At 39.0% G+C, this 17,350-nt stretch overlaps 1 protein-coding gene across 1 annotated transcript in view; it reads right to left on the minus strand.

Moving 5' to 3' along the window:
- The window catches only part of CUNH4orf51 (chromosome unknown C4orf51 homolog), a 47,096-nt gene that overhangs the window by 18,218 nt on the left and 11,528 nt on the right, over positions 1 to 17,350 (minus strand). Inside the window, exon 2 of the mRNA XM_053900704.1 lies at positions 11,461 to 11,638. Coding sequence (XP_053756679.1) covers positions 11,461 to 11,638 — 178 coding nt within the window. The remainder of the gene's footprint in view (positions 1 to 11,460; positions 11,639 to 17,350) is intronic.

The raw sequence follows: 17,350 nt of genomic DNA on the forward strand, positions 1-17,350 counted from the left end.
AGGCAGAACATGATGTAAAGTGGTAGGTTAGGACAGGACTTACCTGATTTTTCATAATTTGGAGGTGCTGGAGAAAAATCACCACACAGAATTTGGTGTGCCTGTGAAAAATATAAAAATAAATGCCAACCACTTTCACAACAATAGAAATTTAATAAAATTCTTTTTCCAGTGTTGTGCTTCCTCATTCAGAAGGCAGTTTGATACTGCTATCAAAACCCACTGTCGTAACAGACACCAACAGTGAAACCGAAAGACAGAATTGGGGGAGAAATGTATAAAGTAGGATAGGAAAAAGAGTACTATCTTAATATGGAGATAGCTTATACAAATCAATGAGAAGAAGCTGAACACCCTAATAGAAAAGTGGGCAAAGGAAATGAATACAGTCAGTCATCATTATTCATGGATTCTGTAGTTTCCAATTTTCCTACTCGTTAAAATTTATTTGTAACCCCAAAGCCAATACGTGCAGCACTTTTGAAGCGTTCAAGGACATGCACAGAGCAGTTAACAAGTTGAGTCACCTGATATGCACGTTTCCAGTCGAGGTCAAACCAGAGGTCACTTTGCCTTCTTGTTTCAGCTCTCGTACTTTACACAAGTGTCCTTTTTGTGGCCTGTTTAGTGCCACGTTTTCTGCATTGTTATGCATTTTGTGAGTGGTATCACTTTTTGAAGTGGCCCCCAGTGTCATGCTGACGTGCTGTGTAACGTTCCTACGTGCAAGAGGACTTTGATGTGCCTTATGGAAAAGATACATTTGTTAGGGAAACTTCATCCAGGCGTGATTTATAGAGCTGTTGGCTGTGAGTTCAATGTCAGTGAATCAACAGTACATATGAAATAAGGTAGCTTTAAACAGAAACATACATAAATACAAATTTACAGTTGATGAAATGTTGTGACCAGAGGCTCACAGGAACCTGGCCCTACATTTCTCCTAGGAGCAACAGTTCCATAATGACCACTTCACTGTTAGTAGGGACTTTAGAAAACATAACTACCTTGAATTATGAAAATTGACTATCAGCACAAAAAAGCTATGAATAAGTAATAAGCAGAGGATGCTCAAACTCACTAATAATCAAGGAAATTAAAAGTAAAAGGAAAGTAAAATATCTTCATCTATCCAATTGGGAAATACTAAAATTATTTTTTAAAGCCAGTGTTAGAGAAAATATAGGAAAACAGGCACTCTTGAGGACCGCTGGTGCATGAGGCCAATTTTCTGGAAGGCAATTTGGCCATATATCAAGATTTAAAATAAGCATAACAACTCCTGATCCAAGAATTCTACTTATGAGAAAGTACCCTGAGGAGATAATTGTACAATTGCAAAATTTTACATTTAAATTTACTCATCACTGCATTATTTACAATAGTTGCCAATTTGAAACACCTAAATGCCTAGCAATACAGGATATTTTTACATTGGGATATATCCAGTCAATGGAACATTATGTATCCATTGAAATGATAAATATTGCTAATACTGAAAGAATATTTCCATGAAAATATTCAGTGATTAAAGCAGATTGCAGAGGACAGCAGATCCCATCAAGGCATTCTGTGTGTGTGTGTGTGTGTGTGTGTGTGTGTGTGTGTGTGTGTGTGTGTGTGTGTTTGTGTATTTTTACATATGCATAAATATAGAGAGACATTCCTGAGGAAGTTCACTAAAATGTTAATGACAATTATCGCTGGGGGGAGGGAAAGGATTTCAGATAATTTTTACTTCCGTCTCTATTTCTCTGTATTATTTGAAAGGTTACAATCAGAGAAAAGCTGTTTTTGTTTTTAAACTGTCAATATAATCTATATAGTTATTGCCTTACATGGGAAAGAGGAACGTTGGTAACTGTAAAGAAGAGACATAACATCATCAGTTCACAATTTATAACCTTGGCTGTTTATCACTGTATCCCCATCAGCTAAAAGAAAGCTACACACATAATAAGCGTTCATAAATACATGTTTGATGAGTAAGTAATTTTAAACAATAAATAGTTTTTTATGAAATATGCAGGGTACGATTGTTTAAGCGCTCTTCATGTCAAGGTCATTGAGAAATATTGGACTTACCACACTGTGCTTGACATCATGTGAATTTTTGAAAGAACTGGTCATATGAGGTAATAGTCCTGCATCCAAATGAAGAGGGAAAACCAGGATTAAACCCAGGGTTAGAGTAAAATCTCTTACATTCCCATTTGTACCATGCAAATGAATTGTACACACATTACTTACTTCCCTTTAGAATTTAACCGGTGGAAAAATTAAGAGTCAGGTAAAATGACACTGTGACTAAAAGTTAATGTTTAGTAAATATTCTGGAGCTTTTGAGGGTGGAGGTAATTTTTTTTATGGTACACATTTCAATTTTATTTTAAAAAGAAAACCAGACTGATAATAGCTAAGGGGACATAGAAATTATACATCTATGATTCTTAAAATGTTATCAAAATTATTCAGTTTTACATGTACTTTGGCTTTCTCTATGAGGTTGTCCTGACGTAAGCCTAAAGTAGAGACTGTGTTCAGTCTTTATTAATTTTCTTAAATTTTAATCCAGTAAAAAATAATTATCTATGTCCCCTTTCCCATCTAAAAATAGTTAACCTTTCAAATGCTGCTCTTTTTAAAAAAGATTTTATTTTTTAGAGCAGTTTTAGGTTCACAGCAAAATTGAGAGAACATAGAGTCCCCATATACTCCTGCCTCCCCCCGCCCCCCCCCCCATGCATAGCTCTCATTATCAACATCCCCCTGCCAGAGTGGTGCATTTATTACAGTCAGTGAACCTACATTGTAACATCCTAATCACAGTTCACATTACAGTTCACTCTTGGTGTTGTAGATTCTATAGGTTTGGACAAATGTATAATGACATGTGTCTATCATTATAGTTTCATACAGACTATATTCACTGCCCTAAAATTCCTTTGTGTTCTGCTTATTCATTCCTCTTCCTTCCCAGCCCCTGGCAACCTCTGATCTTTTTACTGTATCCATGGTTTTGCCTTTTCCATAATGTCAGGTAGTTGGAATCCTATAGTATGTAGCCTTTTCAGATTGGCTTCTTTCACTTTGTAATATGCACTTAAGCTTCCTCTATGTCTTTCCATGACAGCTCATTTCTTTTTAGTGCTGAATAGTATCACATTGTCTAGATGTACCACAGTTCATTTATCCATTGACTTACTAAAGAACGTCTTCCTTGCTTCCCAATTTTGACAATTATAAAGCTGCTATAAATATCTATGTGTAAGTAAGTATTTGTGTGGACATAAGTCTTCAACTTCTTTGGACAAATCCCAAGGACCACAATTGCTAGATCGTATGGTAAGAGCATGTTTAGTTTCCTAAGAAACCACCAAACTGGTTTTCAAAGTGACTGCACCATTTTGCATTCCCACCAGCAATGCATGAGAGTGCCTGTTTGCTCCACATCTTTACCAGCTGGCATTTGATGGTGTCAGTGTTCCAGATTTTGGCCATTCTCATATGTGTGTAATGATATTTCATTGTTGTTTTCTAATTTGCATTTCCCTGATGACATATGATGTGGGGCATCTTTTCATATGATTATTTGCCATATTTATATCTTCTAAGTGAGGTGTTTGTTAAAGTCTTTGGCTCATTTTTTAGTCAGTTTTTTTGTTTGTTTGTTTCTTGTTGTTGAGTTTTAAGAGTTCTTTGTATATTTAGAATAACAACTCCTTATAAAAAGTATCTTTGCAAATATTTTCTCCCAATCTGTGGCTTCTCATTCTCTTGTCTTTTGCAGAGCAGAAAAATTTAATTTTAATAAAGGTCATCTAATCTATTATTTCTTTTATGGAGCATGTTTTTGATGTCATATCTAAAAAGTCATTGCCATACCAAGGTCATCTAGGTTTTTTCCTATGCTATATTCTTGGAGTTTTACACTTCTGCATTTTACATTTAGGTCTATGATCCATCTTGAGAAAATTTTGTAAGGGTGTAAAGTGTATGTCTAGATCTTTTTTTTTTTTTTTTTTTTTTTTTTTTGCATGCAGATGTTCAGTTGTTCTGACAAAATCTGTTGAAAAGACTATCTTTTCTCCATTGCACTGCCTTTGTTCCTCTGTCAAAGATAGGTTGCCTGTATTTATGTGGGTCTATTTCTGGGTTCTGTATTCTGTTCCACTGATCTATATGTCTCTTCTTTCACCGCATTGTGTTAATTACTCTTTCTTGTAAGTATTGAAGTTGGGTAGTGTCAAGGCACCTGGAGGATTATTGATATGGCTGGATTAACATCTACCGTATTTGTTACTGTTTTCTATTTGTTGCCTTTGTTCCTTGTTCCTACATTTGTCTTCTACTCTTTCTCTGCCTTTTGTGGTTTCAGTTGAGCATTTTATATGATTTCATTTTCTCTCCTTTCTTAACATTTTAATTATATTTCTCTCTCTCTCTCTCTCCCTCCCTCCCTCCCTCCCTCCCTCCCTCTCTTTTTACTTTTTAAATAGTTGCCCTAGGGTTTGGAGTAGTTACAACTACTCCAAGTACATTTCAAGTCACATTATACCACATGTTATACAAGTAGTGCAGGTGCCGTATAATAACAAAATATTCCTAACTCCTCTCTCCCCTCCCTTATGGCATTGTTGTCATTCACTTCTCTTGTATTTAAGCATAAATAAGTACATATACAGTTGACCCTTTAACAGCATGTGTTAGGACTGCAAAGGCCCACCTACACATGGATTTTTTACAATGTAGTGTTATAAAATGTTTTTTCTCTCCCTTATGATTTTCTTCATAACATTTTCTTTTCTCTAGCTTCCTTTATTGGAAGACATACATAAGCCTACATATGAATACATTGTTACTATTATTATTTTGAATAAACTGTTGTTAGGTTAGAAATTAGAAAAATAAAAGTTTTGATTTTATGTTTACCTATACCTTCTTCAATGCTTTTCTTGTCTATGTAGATCTGAGTTTCTGACCTATTCTTTTCCTTCTCTGTATAGAACTTTTAACATTTCTTGCAGAGCAGATCTATTGGCAACAAATTCCCTCACTTTTTCTTTGTCTGACAAAGTGTTCATTTCTCCTTCACTTTTGAAGGATAATTTCACAGGGTACAGAATTCTAGGTTGGTGGATTTTTTTTCCCCTCAACACTAAATTATTTCATGCTACTCTCTTCTCGTTTCCATAGTTTCTAAGGAGAAGCTGGATACAATTCTTGTTTCTCTATAGGTAAGGTGTTTTTCCCTCTGGCTTTGTTCAGGATTTTTTTCTTTATCTTTTATTTTCTGTTGTTTGAAAATGATATGCCTAGGTTTAAGTATTTTGTTTGTTTTACATTTATCCTGCTTGATGTTCCCTGAGATTCCTGGATCTGTGGTTTGGTGTCTGACATTAACCTGTGGAAATTCTCAGTTGTTATTGTTCATACATTTCTTCTATTCCTTTCTCTCCTTCTTCTCCTTCCAGTATTCCCAAAACATATGTTATACTTTTTGTAGTTGTTCCAGTCCTTGGCTATTCTGTCCTATTTTTTAGTCTTTGTTCTCATTGCTTTTCAAGTTTAGGTGTTTTTACTGAGATAACCTTAAGCTCAGAGATTCTTTCCTCAGCTGTGACCAGTCTACTTATAAATCCATTAAAGGCATTCTTCATTTTTCATTTGTTCTACAGTGTTTTTGATCTCTGGCATTTCTTTTTTTGGTTCTTTCTTAGGATTTGCATCTCTCTGCTTACGTTGCCTGTCTGTTCTTATATGCTGTCTACTTTATCCATTAGAACCCTTAGAATATTAATCATAGTTGCCTTAAATTCCTGGTCTGATAATACCAAATCCTGCCATGTCTGGTTCTGATGCTTACTCTATCTCTTCAAATTATGTTTGCGCCTTTTAGTATGCCTTGTAACTATTTCTTTCTTTCTTTTTTATGAATATAAGTTATTGTCAAATTGGCTTATATACATTTCTTGATAGCTGGACATGATGTACCAAGGAAAAGAATTGCTGTAAATAGGCCCTTAATAATGAGGTGATGGGGTATGGGGGGAGAGGAAGCATTCTACAGTCCTATGATTAGGTCTCAGTCTTTCAGTGAGACTATCCCTCTGGACAGTGAACTTCGCAGTGTTTCTAGGGTTTTCCCCCTTCCGTGTTAGGTGGAATAGGATGGCTAGAGTGGGCTGGAGTTGAGTATTTCTCTTTTCCCTCATGGAAGGCTAAGGTAAGCTAGAGTTTGGTTTTTCTTTTCCCCCAGTTCAGTTAGGCTACCATAATGATACCCGAGCAGATTAGGCTTTGGCAAAGTAGTTTCTCCTAAGGGCAGACCTTGTTAAGAACATAGACTCTGGAGTACTTCAAAATGGTACTTCCCCCTCTGCCTGCTGGAAGCACAAGGGAATTGTTCTCTGATATTTACTGTGGTAGCCTGGCCAAATTCCTGAAGGTAAGTCTCACAATACAGTAGGTGCTTTCCTATGCCTGGGTCTTCCTGGAGTTTTTTTAACTCCCAGCTCCAGCGATTCATCAAGTATAGCTTGGATATTCAGACCCTGTTACTGGTTCCTATGGTGGTTTCTCCTTGTGAGTCTCTGCTTTGGTAAGCTGTCACTACCTATATTCCCTTTTCTGTCTCTCTAATCTTGGGGTCAGCAGTTTTCCCTGTGTCCTCACCTCTCTTATGAATCCAAGAGGAGTTGTTAATTTTAAATTTTGTCCAGCTTTTTACCTGTTGCTAGAATGGAGAGGCATCTTCCAAGCTCCTTACAAGCAGAACCAGAAACCAGAAGTTGGGATAAACATTTTCATACCTGGAACATTCTGTAATACACAGCTTATACTTTTAGAATCAGAGGGAACCAAGGCTATGCAGAAATTGTAAGGGTATACATTTTTCTCAAGGTCTGAAACGGCCTGGTATATTTCTTAACAATTTTATTGAGATATATAACTTATATATCATAAAATTGACCCACTTTAAGTATATAGTTCAGTGATTCCAAGTAAATTTGCTCAGTTATACAACCATCAAAATACCATAATATAGTATTAGAGCATTTTCATTATCCCAGTAAGATCTCTCATGCCCATTTTTGGCTAATCTTCTTTCCTGCCCTCAGCCCCAGAAAACCACTAACCTACTTTCCCTATAGATTTGCCTTTATTGGACATCGCGTAGAAATCAGAATCATCTGCCAGGTGGTTTTGTCTCTCTGCCTTCTTTTACTTAACATAATATTTTTGAGGTTCATCCACATTGCAGCTGTTTGGTACTTTGTTCCTTCTTATTGATGAGCAGTATTCCATTGTATGAATATACCAAATTTTGTTGTTCATTCGCCATGATAGACATAAGGCTTATTTCCAATTCTGGCTATTATGGATAATGCTGCAGTGAACATTCATGTCGAAGTCTTTGTGTAGATATATGTATTCATTTCTCTTGGATATATGCCTATAGGTGGAATTGTTAGATCCTACGATAAGTTTATGTTTAACTTTAAAAAAACTGTCAAATCCCCAAAGGCAAGGGAATTAAAAGCAAAAATGAATTACTGGGACCTTATGAAGATAAAAAGCTTCTGCACAGCAAAGGAAACAACCAACAAAACTAAAAGGCAACCAATGGAATGGGAAAAGATATTTGCAAATGACATATCGGACAAAGGGCTAGTATCCAAAATCTATAAAGGGCTCACCAAACTCCACACCCGAAAAACAAATAACCCAGTGAAGAAATGGGCAGAAAACATGAATAGACACTTCTCTAAAGAAGACATCCGGATGGCCAACAGGCACATGAAAAGATGTTCAACATCGCTCCTTATCAGGGAAATACAAATCAAAACCACACTCAGATATCACCTCACGCCAGTCAGAGTGGCCAAAATGAACAAATCAGGAGACTATAGATGATGGAGAGGATGTGGAGAAACGGGAACCCTCTTGCACTGTTGGTGGGAATGCAAATTGGTGCAGCCGCTCTGGAAAGCAGTGTGGAGGTTCCTCAGAAAATTAAAAATAGACCTACCCTATGACCCAGCAATAGCACTGCTAGGAATTTACCCAAGGGATACAGGAGTACTGATGCATAGGGGCACTTGTACCCCAATGTTTATAGCAGCACTCTCAACAATAGCCAAACTATGGAAAGAGCCTAAATGTCCATCAACTGATGAATGGATAAAGAAATTGTGGTTTATATACACAATGGAATACTACGTGGCAATGAGAAAGAATGAAATATGGCCTTTTGTAGCAACGTGGATGGAACTGGAGAGTGTGATGCTAAGTGAAATAAGCCATACAGAGAAAGACAGATACCATATGTTTTCACTCTTATGTGGATCCTGAGAAACTTAACAGAAACCCATGGGGGAGGGGAAGGAAAAAAAAAAAAGAGGTTAGAGTGGGAGAGAGCCAAAGCATAAGAGACTCTTAAGAACTGAGAACAAACTGAGGGTTGATGGGGGGTGGGAGGGAGGGGAGGGTGGGGGATGGGTATTGAGGAGGGCACCTTTTGGGATGAGCACTGGGTGTTGTATGGAAACCAATTTGACAATAAATTTCATATATTGAAAAAAAAAAACCTGTCAAAGTGTTTTCCACAGTGGCAGTACTATTCTACATCCCCATTAGCAATGAATGAAGATTCTGGTTTTTCCACATCCTCTCCAACATTTGTTATTGTCCGTCTTTGTGATGATAGCCATTCTCATGGATGTGAGGTGCTGTCTCACTGGTTTTAATTTACATTTCCCTAATGACTAGTCATGTTCCATTCTCTGGTGTATTTTGATTTAAAAAATAAGAGAACATTTTAATTTGATTAAAAATAAATAAAAATTGATTTAAAAGAGAAAGGGGGCTTGCTTGGCATAATATGGGGTCTCTTCATTACGAATGAGTCAAGGGAGAGGAATAGTTTTTGTCAAATGCTCATTGCTATTTGTGCAATTTTATGCTGATAAACTTCTAAAAACAAGATATCTTAAGCTAAAGTCCAATACGGAGTCCAACAATTTATTCAGGTGAATTCAAGAAAAACCTGCTTTTTCACAGCTACAGTAAAAGCAGGTGGATAAAAAGTTTATGCTGCACAGTTAGTTCTGATTATTCCATTAGCTATGAATCCTTAGCCTTTCAAAGCTCTGTGAGACTTCTATAAATCCCACTGGACTGCCAGAGGCTTTGAATGGTTTTATGTCACCTTTTCTTTCAAGAATTATATGATAATCAGTAATTAGTAAATGATATGATTCTATAATATTAAAGTTTTATAGAAAGTATTTTTGAGGTATTTGATGGATTATGGGAAAAAACAGGCACTAGAATTTGTGCTAGACAGTCTGTGAGGGATTTCTACTTATATGTCCATCTTTTACCCAAACGTGGTCATCTTTCTGAGCATTTTTCTGACATTTTCAGAAATGTCTCTCATTTTCTTTAGTCTGTTTGTGGAGAGGAACATCAGCAAACCCACATATGTTGGAGCATGGTTAGCTAGTAATTTTTTTCTTTGTGAGTTCAAAGTTGACAAAGTGAGTCCACAATGCAACTTGACATTGGTAGTTTCAGCTGGCCTTTTAATTAAGGACATTTAATGTTACCCTAATCTGCTAGTGTGTATCCACCTCCCTGTTTCTCTTCCTAATGTTAGAACTGTACCAAACTGAGCAATTTTGTTGATGAAACTAACAATATTAGTAACAGCCAACAAATTCTACCTTTACATTTAGGTCCTTAAATGTTGTGCCAATACTGATGTGATGCTACAGGTGTTTGGTTTTTTAAAGTATGTTATCAAGAAAGCAAGTGTACGAGGGCACCTGGGTGGCTCAGCTCGTTAAGCGTCCGACTTTGGCTCAGGTCATGATCTCATGGTTTGTGGGTTTAAGCCTCCCATCGGGCTCTGTGCTGATAGCTCAGAGCCTGAAGCCTGCTTCAGATTCTGTGTCTCCCTCTTTCTCTGGCCCTCCCCTGCTTGCTCCCCTGTCTCTCTCTCTTAAAAGTAAACAAACATTTTAAAAAATTAAAAAAAAAAAATAAGGCACGTAATTGTCTGTATATTTGGTGAAAAATATTCTATCAGTATTAAGTTTCTTGAATATGATAATAGTATTATGGTTATGTAGGAGAACATTCTTACTCAGGTAAGTGCTGCAGTATTTAAGGATATACTGTTACGATATCTGTAATTTATTCTCAAAAGCTTAGCAAAGAAGTGTATACCAAGTATCAGTATAAAGAGACAGAGGGCACACTGGGTGGCTCAGTTGGTTAAGCATTCGTCTCTTGATATTAGTTCTGGTCACGATCTCGCGGTCCTGAGATCAAGCCCCAACTTGGGCTCTGCTGTTAGCACCGAGCCTGCTTGGGATTCTCTCTCTCTCCCTCTCTCTCTGCCCCGCCCCCCCTCCCGACTCATGCTCTCTCCCTCAAAATAAATAAGTAAAAATTTAAAACAAGAGAAAAAGTTCCAGTTAACAAACGTGGCAAAATGTTAACAATTGACGAATGTAGGCAAGAGTAAGCAAACACTGATTGTGCAATTCGTTACATTTCTCTAGGGATTAAAAAAAATTTTAAGTTGTGGCTAAAGAATAAGGCACTTTCATAATTACAGATAAAGAAAGAGTGCCACTATAATATTTTATAATGGCTAAAATGAGGCAAGAAAAAGATTAGGAAAACCAGCCAGTATCATCCCAAATTCCACTGGAGCCATTACCAAGAACAGACCTAAAAGCAGTACTTTGTTTTCTTCTAATCTTCTCCCCATACAACCCTGTGCATCCCCATAGGCAGACAGCACGGTTTGTTCACGCAAGCCCACTAAAATCGCCCAATAGAGTGCTGTCTTTTAAGTTCGCAGGCACAATCTATTGCAGCTACCTCCTAGTTGATGTTATGCTTGAACAGTAAAGTGCACACGGTAACAGATGGCATCTTGTGACCTTCTTAATAACAGGCTTGGCTGCCAGTGTTCCTTTGTGTCCAGTCTCTGCAGGGAACTTGGATACGGTTGCCTTACACTTGAATATTTTCTGACAAACTCATTTAACCATTTATGACACTGGTTCCTAATTCAAAATAGTCAGAGAGAGCAAAATAAAATCCCTGACTTCTGAAAGGGACATTGGTAATTCCTGAGTCTGGGGGTTCTATCCTGGGATTCTTTGGGGTGTGCTGGCAGTCACTCAGCATATCTGTCACTTGTTGTGTGGTGAGGACATCAATCCCAGGCAAACTGCTCATCAGGCTATCTAGATTTATCTGTCATCGATGTAAGATTGTTGTCTTTCTATAGTTTAAAAGAAATGCACTTCCCACAGCAAAGCATACAAATGAGCCAGAAAGCAAACTAAATCCCATCGTTACAAGGTCCCTCTGCTCTGACCGCCCACACTAGGAGCGAATGTGGGGAGCCTGCAGCGAGTGAGGCTTGTTCTAAGTCACCCTGTTCCCTCCGTTGCGTGCCTGGGCAGCCAGTGGCCCGGCAGGCTGTGCACTGAGAGGAGGAGGGGGCGGGAATGAGGGCACTAGGTGGTGAGGTGAGGGAGCAGCCTGCCAAGTCCTCAGCTCTCCCACAGGGGCAGCTTTCGTCTGGCAACAGTGGAAGGCAAACAAGGGTGCCCTAAGAAAAGACAATGAAGACAGTCTCACCAAAGCCTGAGGAGTCTCCTCCTCTGGACAGGATGAACCTGGAAGGGCTGTACCGGGAGAAAAATGGTAACATCAGTCCCTGTCAGGCAATAGGGGTGGGGGATGGGTGGGTGCCTATGGTAGGAGTGAAAAGCATGGGGTCTTAGGGTAGAAACAACTCAGCTGACAGGCATAGGACTGTGTGGAAGAGAAAGACAAGAACCAGGTTTCTGTTTGTGCAGGGAGGTGTCATTCCAGGGTTTCTCCTGGTAGCTGAGGGGGAGGTGACACTCTTTTCTGTTGGCCCCATTTCTGCACTAATGAGAATGCCTCGGAGAGGGAAGGTCCCCCTGATGCCTCTGATGAGAAAAACAAAGGCAAGAGAAATGTAGCTTAAATTAAATCTGCTTTCAGCTTGCAGCTCACTGACACCTGAAACATGTAGAGTGTGACCTTCCTCCAGGAACCCATGGCTGCCTCCATGTCTTAATGTTTATATTTTATTAAAGAATAAAAGTGACCTTATCTTAACAGCGGCTAGCCCCCCCTCCCCAAGGTCCTGAAAGCCTTGCTTCAAAATTCCTTAGAAACTTACTTAATCTTTATCCCCACTCCTTCCACAAACTTAAAAGTATATAATCAGTCACTCCTCACAACCGCAGTGCAGCTCTTTCTGCCCACAGGTCCTGTCCCTGTGTTTTAATAAAACCACCTTTTTGGGGGTGCCTGGGTGGCTCAGTCAGTTAAGCATCTGACTCTTGATTTCGGCTCAGGGCATGATCTCATGGTTTGTGAGTTAAAGCCCCACACTGGGCTCTGCACTGACAGCATGGAGCCTGCTTGGGATTCTCTCTCTCTCTCTTCCTCTGCCCCTCTCCTGCTCGCATACTCTCTCTCTCTCTCTCTTAAATTAAATGAATAAACTTTAACAAACATCATTTTTTTGCACCAAAACATCTCAAGAGTTCATTCTTAGCCTTAGCTAAGCCCCATTTCATAATTTCATCACCCCTATCCGGGAAAAGCTGGCCTGGGTGTGAAGGAGCCTTGACTGGGGAGCTGTGAGGCTCTTCCAGAAAGGCAGGGAGCAGGTTGTCTGGGTTGGCTGCCATTTACTCCTTTCTTATTCCATCCCAGGGCCAACCTATTGCCCCTTTCTCAGATAGACTAGAAAACCTGTGGGCAAAGCCTCCTCTGTTCAGGCATGCCCTAATCCATCTTCTGCTTTCATTCTGGGGCCCCAGCCTCTAGGACCAATAAGCTTTGGAAATGGCCCAGAAACAGTACCAGAGGCATGTATCCCTGAGACATTATGGAAACAAGATTGACAAAACTCGAAAGCCACAAGACATCAACATTCCTAAGAAGTGGAAGGCAGTTCCCCTGCCTTAGGCCCTACAGGTACCAGCTATTCCGCTCTCTTTCCTCTCTCCCTCTCATCCCAAATCATGTTTGCCATTTCTCGTTTGTACTACTGTATGTCTATGTTTCAGATTTGGGGTTTGCTTAGCTGTATCTCCTTCAGCCCATTGCAGACCTGGGGCCGGGATGGAGGAGTATATGTAACTAAAATCATGTACACATGCAATAGGGCCATACACTACTTATTTATGCAATTTTTAAAGTCTTACAATTTTATGTGCCACGACACAGAATTCTACAGACTGGCCACTGGGAACACAAGTCTTTGAAACGTTGCTTCCGTGAAGACTACATTCTAATATTTAAAAGTACTTCATAAATTCCCTTTTGGAAGACAAATTACAAATAAGAAACTATCGTTGCGGGGGAAAGTCCACAATGGAAGGTCCATAAAAACCATTGTTCAACACACAATTATAGGGCATCTGGTTTATGCTGAGCCCTGTCTCAGATGCTAGAGATACAGAGACAAACAAGATGGACAAGTCCCTGCTCTCATGGAACTTATGTTCCAGAAATGGAAAGAGATAACAAGTAAACAAATACAATAATACATAGAAAGCAAACTAGGCACCAAGATAGAATTTAAGAGGGAAAAATTGTGAAGAACTTATTTTAAATATGGTGGCCTGGGAAGACCTCTCTGAAGAGGTAACATTTAAATTCATACCTGAAGGATGCAGCTCAGCAGAGCTGGGATAATCACATTCCAACAAAGAGACTGTATATGCAAAGGTCCTGAGGTAGGAAATGGCTTAGCATTTTCAAGTTACTAAAAGAACAAAAGGGCAGAGGCATGCAATGAGACTGGAAAGATTGGGTCATGTTTGTGCAAGACCTTATAGGTTTTGGTAAGGAATTGGGATTTTATTGCAAGTGAGACAGGAAAAAGAAGTGAAAACATCTTGTTTATGTTTTAAGATCTCCCCGTGTGAAAACATGACTTGTGAAATAGTCTGGTGAATTCTTACTGCTTTTAGAAGTCTTTTGAGGTTTGGAGAAGTCTTCACAGAAGAATAAAAGTGGGAGTAAAAGAATAAGTGAAAAAGAAGGATGTTAAAAATCGACACAAGTACTTGAACTAACGTGACAAACTATCTCCATGTTGTCCTCTTCAAATATTATTTGATTCTTGTAAATATTCTCCTAAACATCGTCATCCTTATAAGAAGCTATATACCATACAAACAGTTCCAAGGAGCTCCTTCTGGGACTTGGAATTTGTTATCTGCGGTTAGGGAATATCCCAGGGAGATCTCACACATGTTGGCACATCTGGGCTTTGATGTGGTCATAGTATATAAAACCTCCTCCCTAGTCCGTATTACATCTCCTGAAACAGCAGGAATCAAAGAGGCCAGTGTACTGTTTTGCAAGGGTAACTTGGGCACATCTTAGATGGGACACAGGCATGGTGCAAAGAAGAAAAGAAGGGAAAGGGCTTGCTGGGGAGTGCTGCCTTCTAGTGTGCTGCATTCCACCACATTCTTCAGAAATTGCTTCTGCTGGAGAGGTTTTTAATTAACAAAAAATTTTTGCTAGTGTCTGTCTTAGCAGAGTATAAATGGAGAGACAGTTAAATTGTTTAACAATTTCTGTTTGTTGTGATGCAGTTTTATAATGCTTGATTTTGATTTGTTGAGCCCAGAAATAAACTTGCACATATATAATCAATTAGTTTACAACAAAGGAGCCAAGAAGATACAGTGGGGTAAGGACAGACTCTTCACTAAATGGTGTTGGGAAAACTGGCCAGCCTTACAGAGCAAAACTAAACTAGACTACTTTCTTATGCCAGACACAAAAGTTAACTCAAAATGGATTAGAGACTTGAATGCAAAACCTGAGGCCATAAAACTCCTAGATGAAAACATGGATGGTAAGCTCCTTGACACTGGTCCTAGTGATGTTTTCTGGATCTGATTCCAAAGGCAAGAGAAACAAAAGCAAACATAAACCAATGGGACTACATCAAACTTAAAAGCTTCCGCACAGTGAAGAAAACCATCAACAATACAAAAAAGGCAGCCTACTGAATGGGAGAAGATATTTGCAATGATATATCTGATAAGAGGTTAATATCCAAAATATATAAAGGAGTCACACAACCTAACAATAACAACAAATGTCCCAAACAAACCAATTAAAAAATGGGGAGGACCTGAGTAGACATTTTTAAAAGAAAACATACAGATGGCGAACATGTACATGAAAAGATGCTCAACATCACTAATCATCGGGGGAATGCAGATCAAACCCACAATGAGACATCACCTCACCCTGTTAGAATGGCTGTCATCAAAAAGACAAGAAATAATAAGTGTTGGCAAGGATGTTGAGAAAAGGGAACATTTGCACACTGTTAGTAGAAATGTGAACTGGTGCAGCCACTATGGAAACCAGTATGGATATTCCTCAAAAAATTAAAAATAGAACTACCAAATGATCCTAGCTATTCCACTTTTAGGTGTTTATGTGAAGAACATGAATTTGAAAAGATATATGCACACCTATGTCCACTGCAGCATTATTTATGATAGCCAAGATATGGAAACAACCTAAGTATCCATGGATTGATTATCCATTGAAGGATAAAGAAGATGTGGTATTCATATAATGGAATACTACCCAGCCATAAAAGAGAATGATATCTTGCCATTGATGACAACATGGATGGTAAGTGAAATAAGTCAGATGGAGAAAGACAAATACCATATGATTTCACTTCTGTGTGGAATCCAACAAACAAAACAGACAAAGCAAAACAAAAACAAACTCTTAGATACTTGGGGGTTACCAGAGGGGAAGGGGTATTGGGGTGGGCAAAATGAGTGAAGGGGCTCAATTGTATGGTGATGCGTGATAACTAGACATACAGCATTGATCACTTTGTAGTGTATACAAATATCGAATTATAATCTTGTGCACCTGAAACTTCTATACAAATTATATACCATTTTTTTTACTTCAGTAAGAAAAAAAGAGATTCTAATTTTTATTAGCTATTTTTTTGTTCTTTGAATGTGAGAGATGAGCATGTGATGGACCATAGGAGGGAAAGCCACAACCAAATCAAACACTTGGAAAAAAAATGGATAATAATGCAAAAGGAAAAACCACCTTAGTGTAGGTAGAACAAAAGACTGAATGAATCTTTGAAAAGCAATTGTGAAAAAGAATTTGAGAGTATTTTTCCTATGATGATCATAAATCACACTTAAGAACAGCCCATCTGATAGGGGCGCCTGCGTGGCTCAGTCGGTAGAGTGTCCAACTTCGGCTCAGGTCATGATCTCGCGGTCTGTGAGTACGAGCCCCGCGTTGGGCTCTGTGCTGACAGCTCGGAGGATTCTGTGTCTCCCTCTCTCTCTGCCCCTCCCCACTCATGCTCTGTCTCTCTCTCTCTGTTAAAAATAAATAAAAAAAAAAGAACAGCCCATCTTATTTGCATATAGATGAATGTATATGTGTCTACAAAGAGATAATCAATAATAGATCAATGGTCACTTGATTCCATGCTTTACCTCCCATCATTAGGGGCTTCTAGCAAAATTACGGTTGATAATCCAAAAACTGGGCATGGAAACTGAAAAGAAACACAAGAAGTTATTATTTGAGTAAGTTAAATAATTCTACCTAGGTGTACTGTCACCTCTCAAGGAAGAGAGTAGTCATCAAGTTAAGTTAAAATGACCGTTGGAGGAGAGTGAAGAAGGCAACATGGGCCAAATCACTTAATAAGTCATCGTCATGAATGTATACACTTCTGTTGTTTCTTCCTTTCTTCCTACCCGTATTGTGCTATGACAGCAGAAGAGGAGGTAGGAAAACATCATGTAGTGGGAAATTGTTGCTTTTGCTTTCAAGGGGCGCCTGGGTGGCTCAGTCAGTTAAGCATCCAATTTCAGCTCAGGTCATGATTTCACGGTTCGTAGGTTCAAGCCCTGAGTCAGGCTCTGCGCTAACAGCTCGAGACCTGGAGCCTGCTTTAGATTCTGTGTCTCCTTCTCTCTCTCTCTGCCCTTCCCCTGCTTTCTCTCTCTCTCTCTCTCTCCAAAATAAATCAATAAACATTTAAAAAAAAAAAAAAAGAGGAGTGCCTGGGTGGCTCAGTCAGTTGAGCACCCAGCTTTGGCTGAGGTCATGATCTTATGGTTCAGGGGTTCGATCCCCACATCGAGCTCTGTGCTGACAGCTCAGCGCCTGGAGTCTGCTTCGAATTCTGTCTCCCTCTCTCGCTGCCTCTCCCCTGTTCACGTTCTGCCTCTCTCTCTCTCTCTCT

This window comes from Panthera pardus, unplaced genomic scaffold, assembly GCF_024362965.1.
Source record: "Panthera pardus isolate Hobbes unplaced genomic scaffold, ASM2436296v1 HiC_scaffold_13, whole genome shotgun sequence".
In the NCBI taxonomy this organism is placed as follows: domain Eukaryota; kingdom Metazoa; phylum Chordata; class Mammalia; order Carnivora; family Felidae; genus Panthera; species Panthera pardus.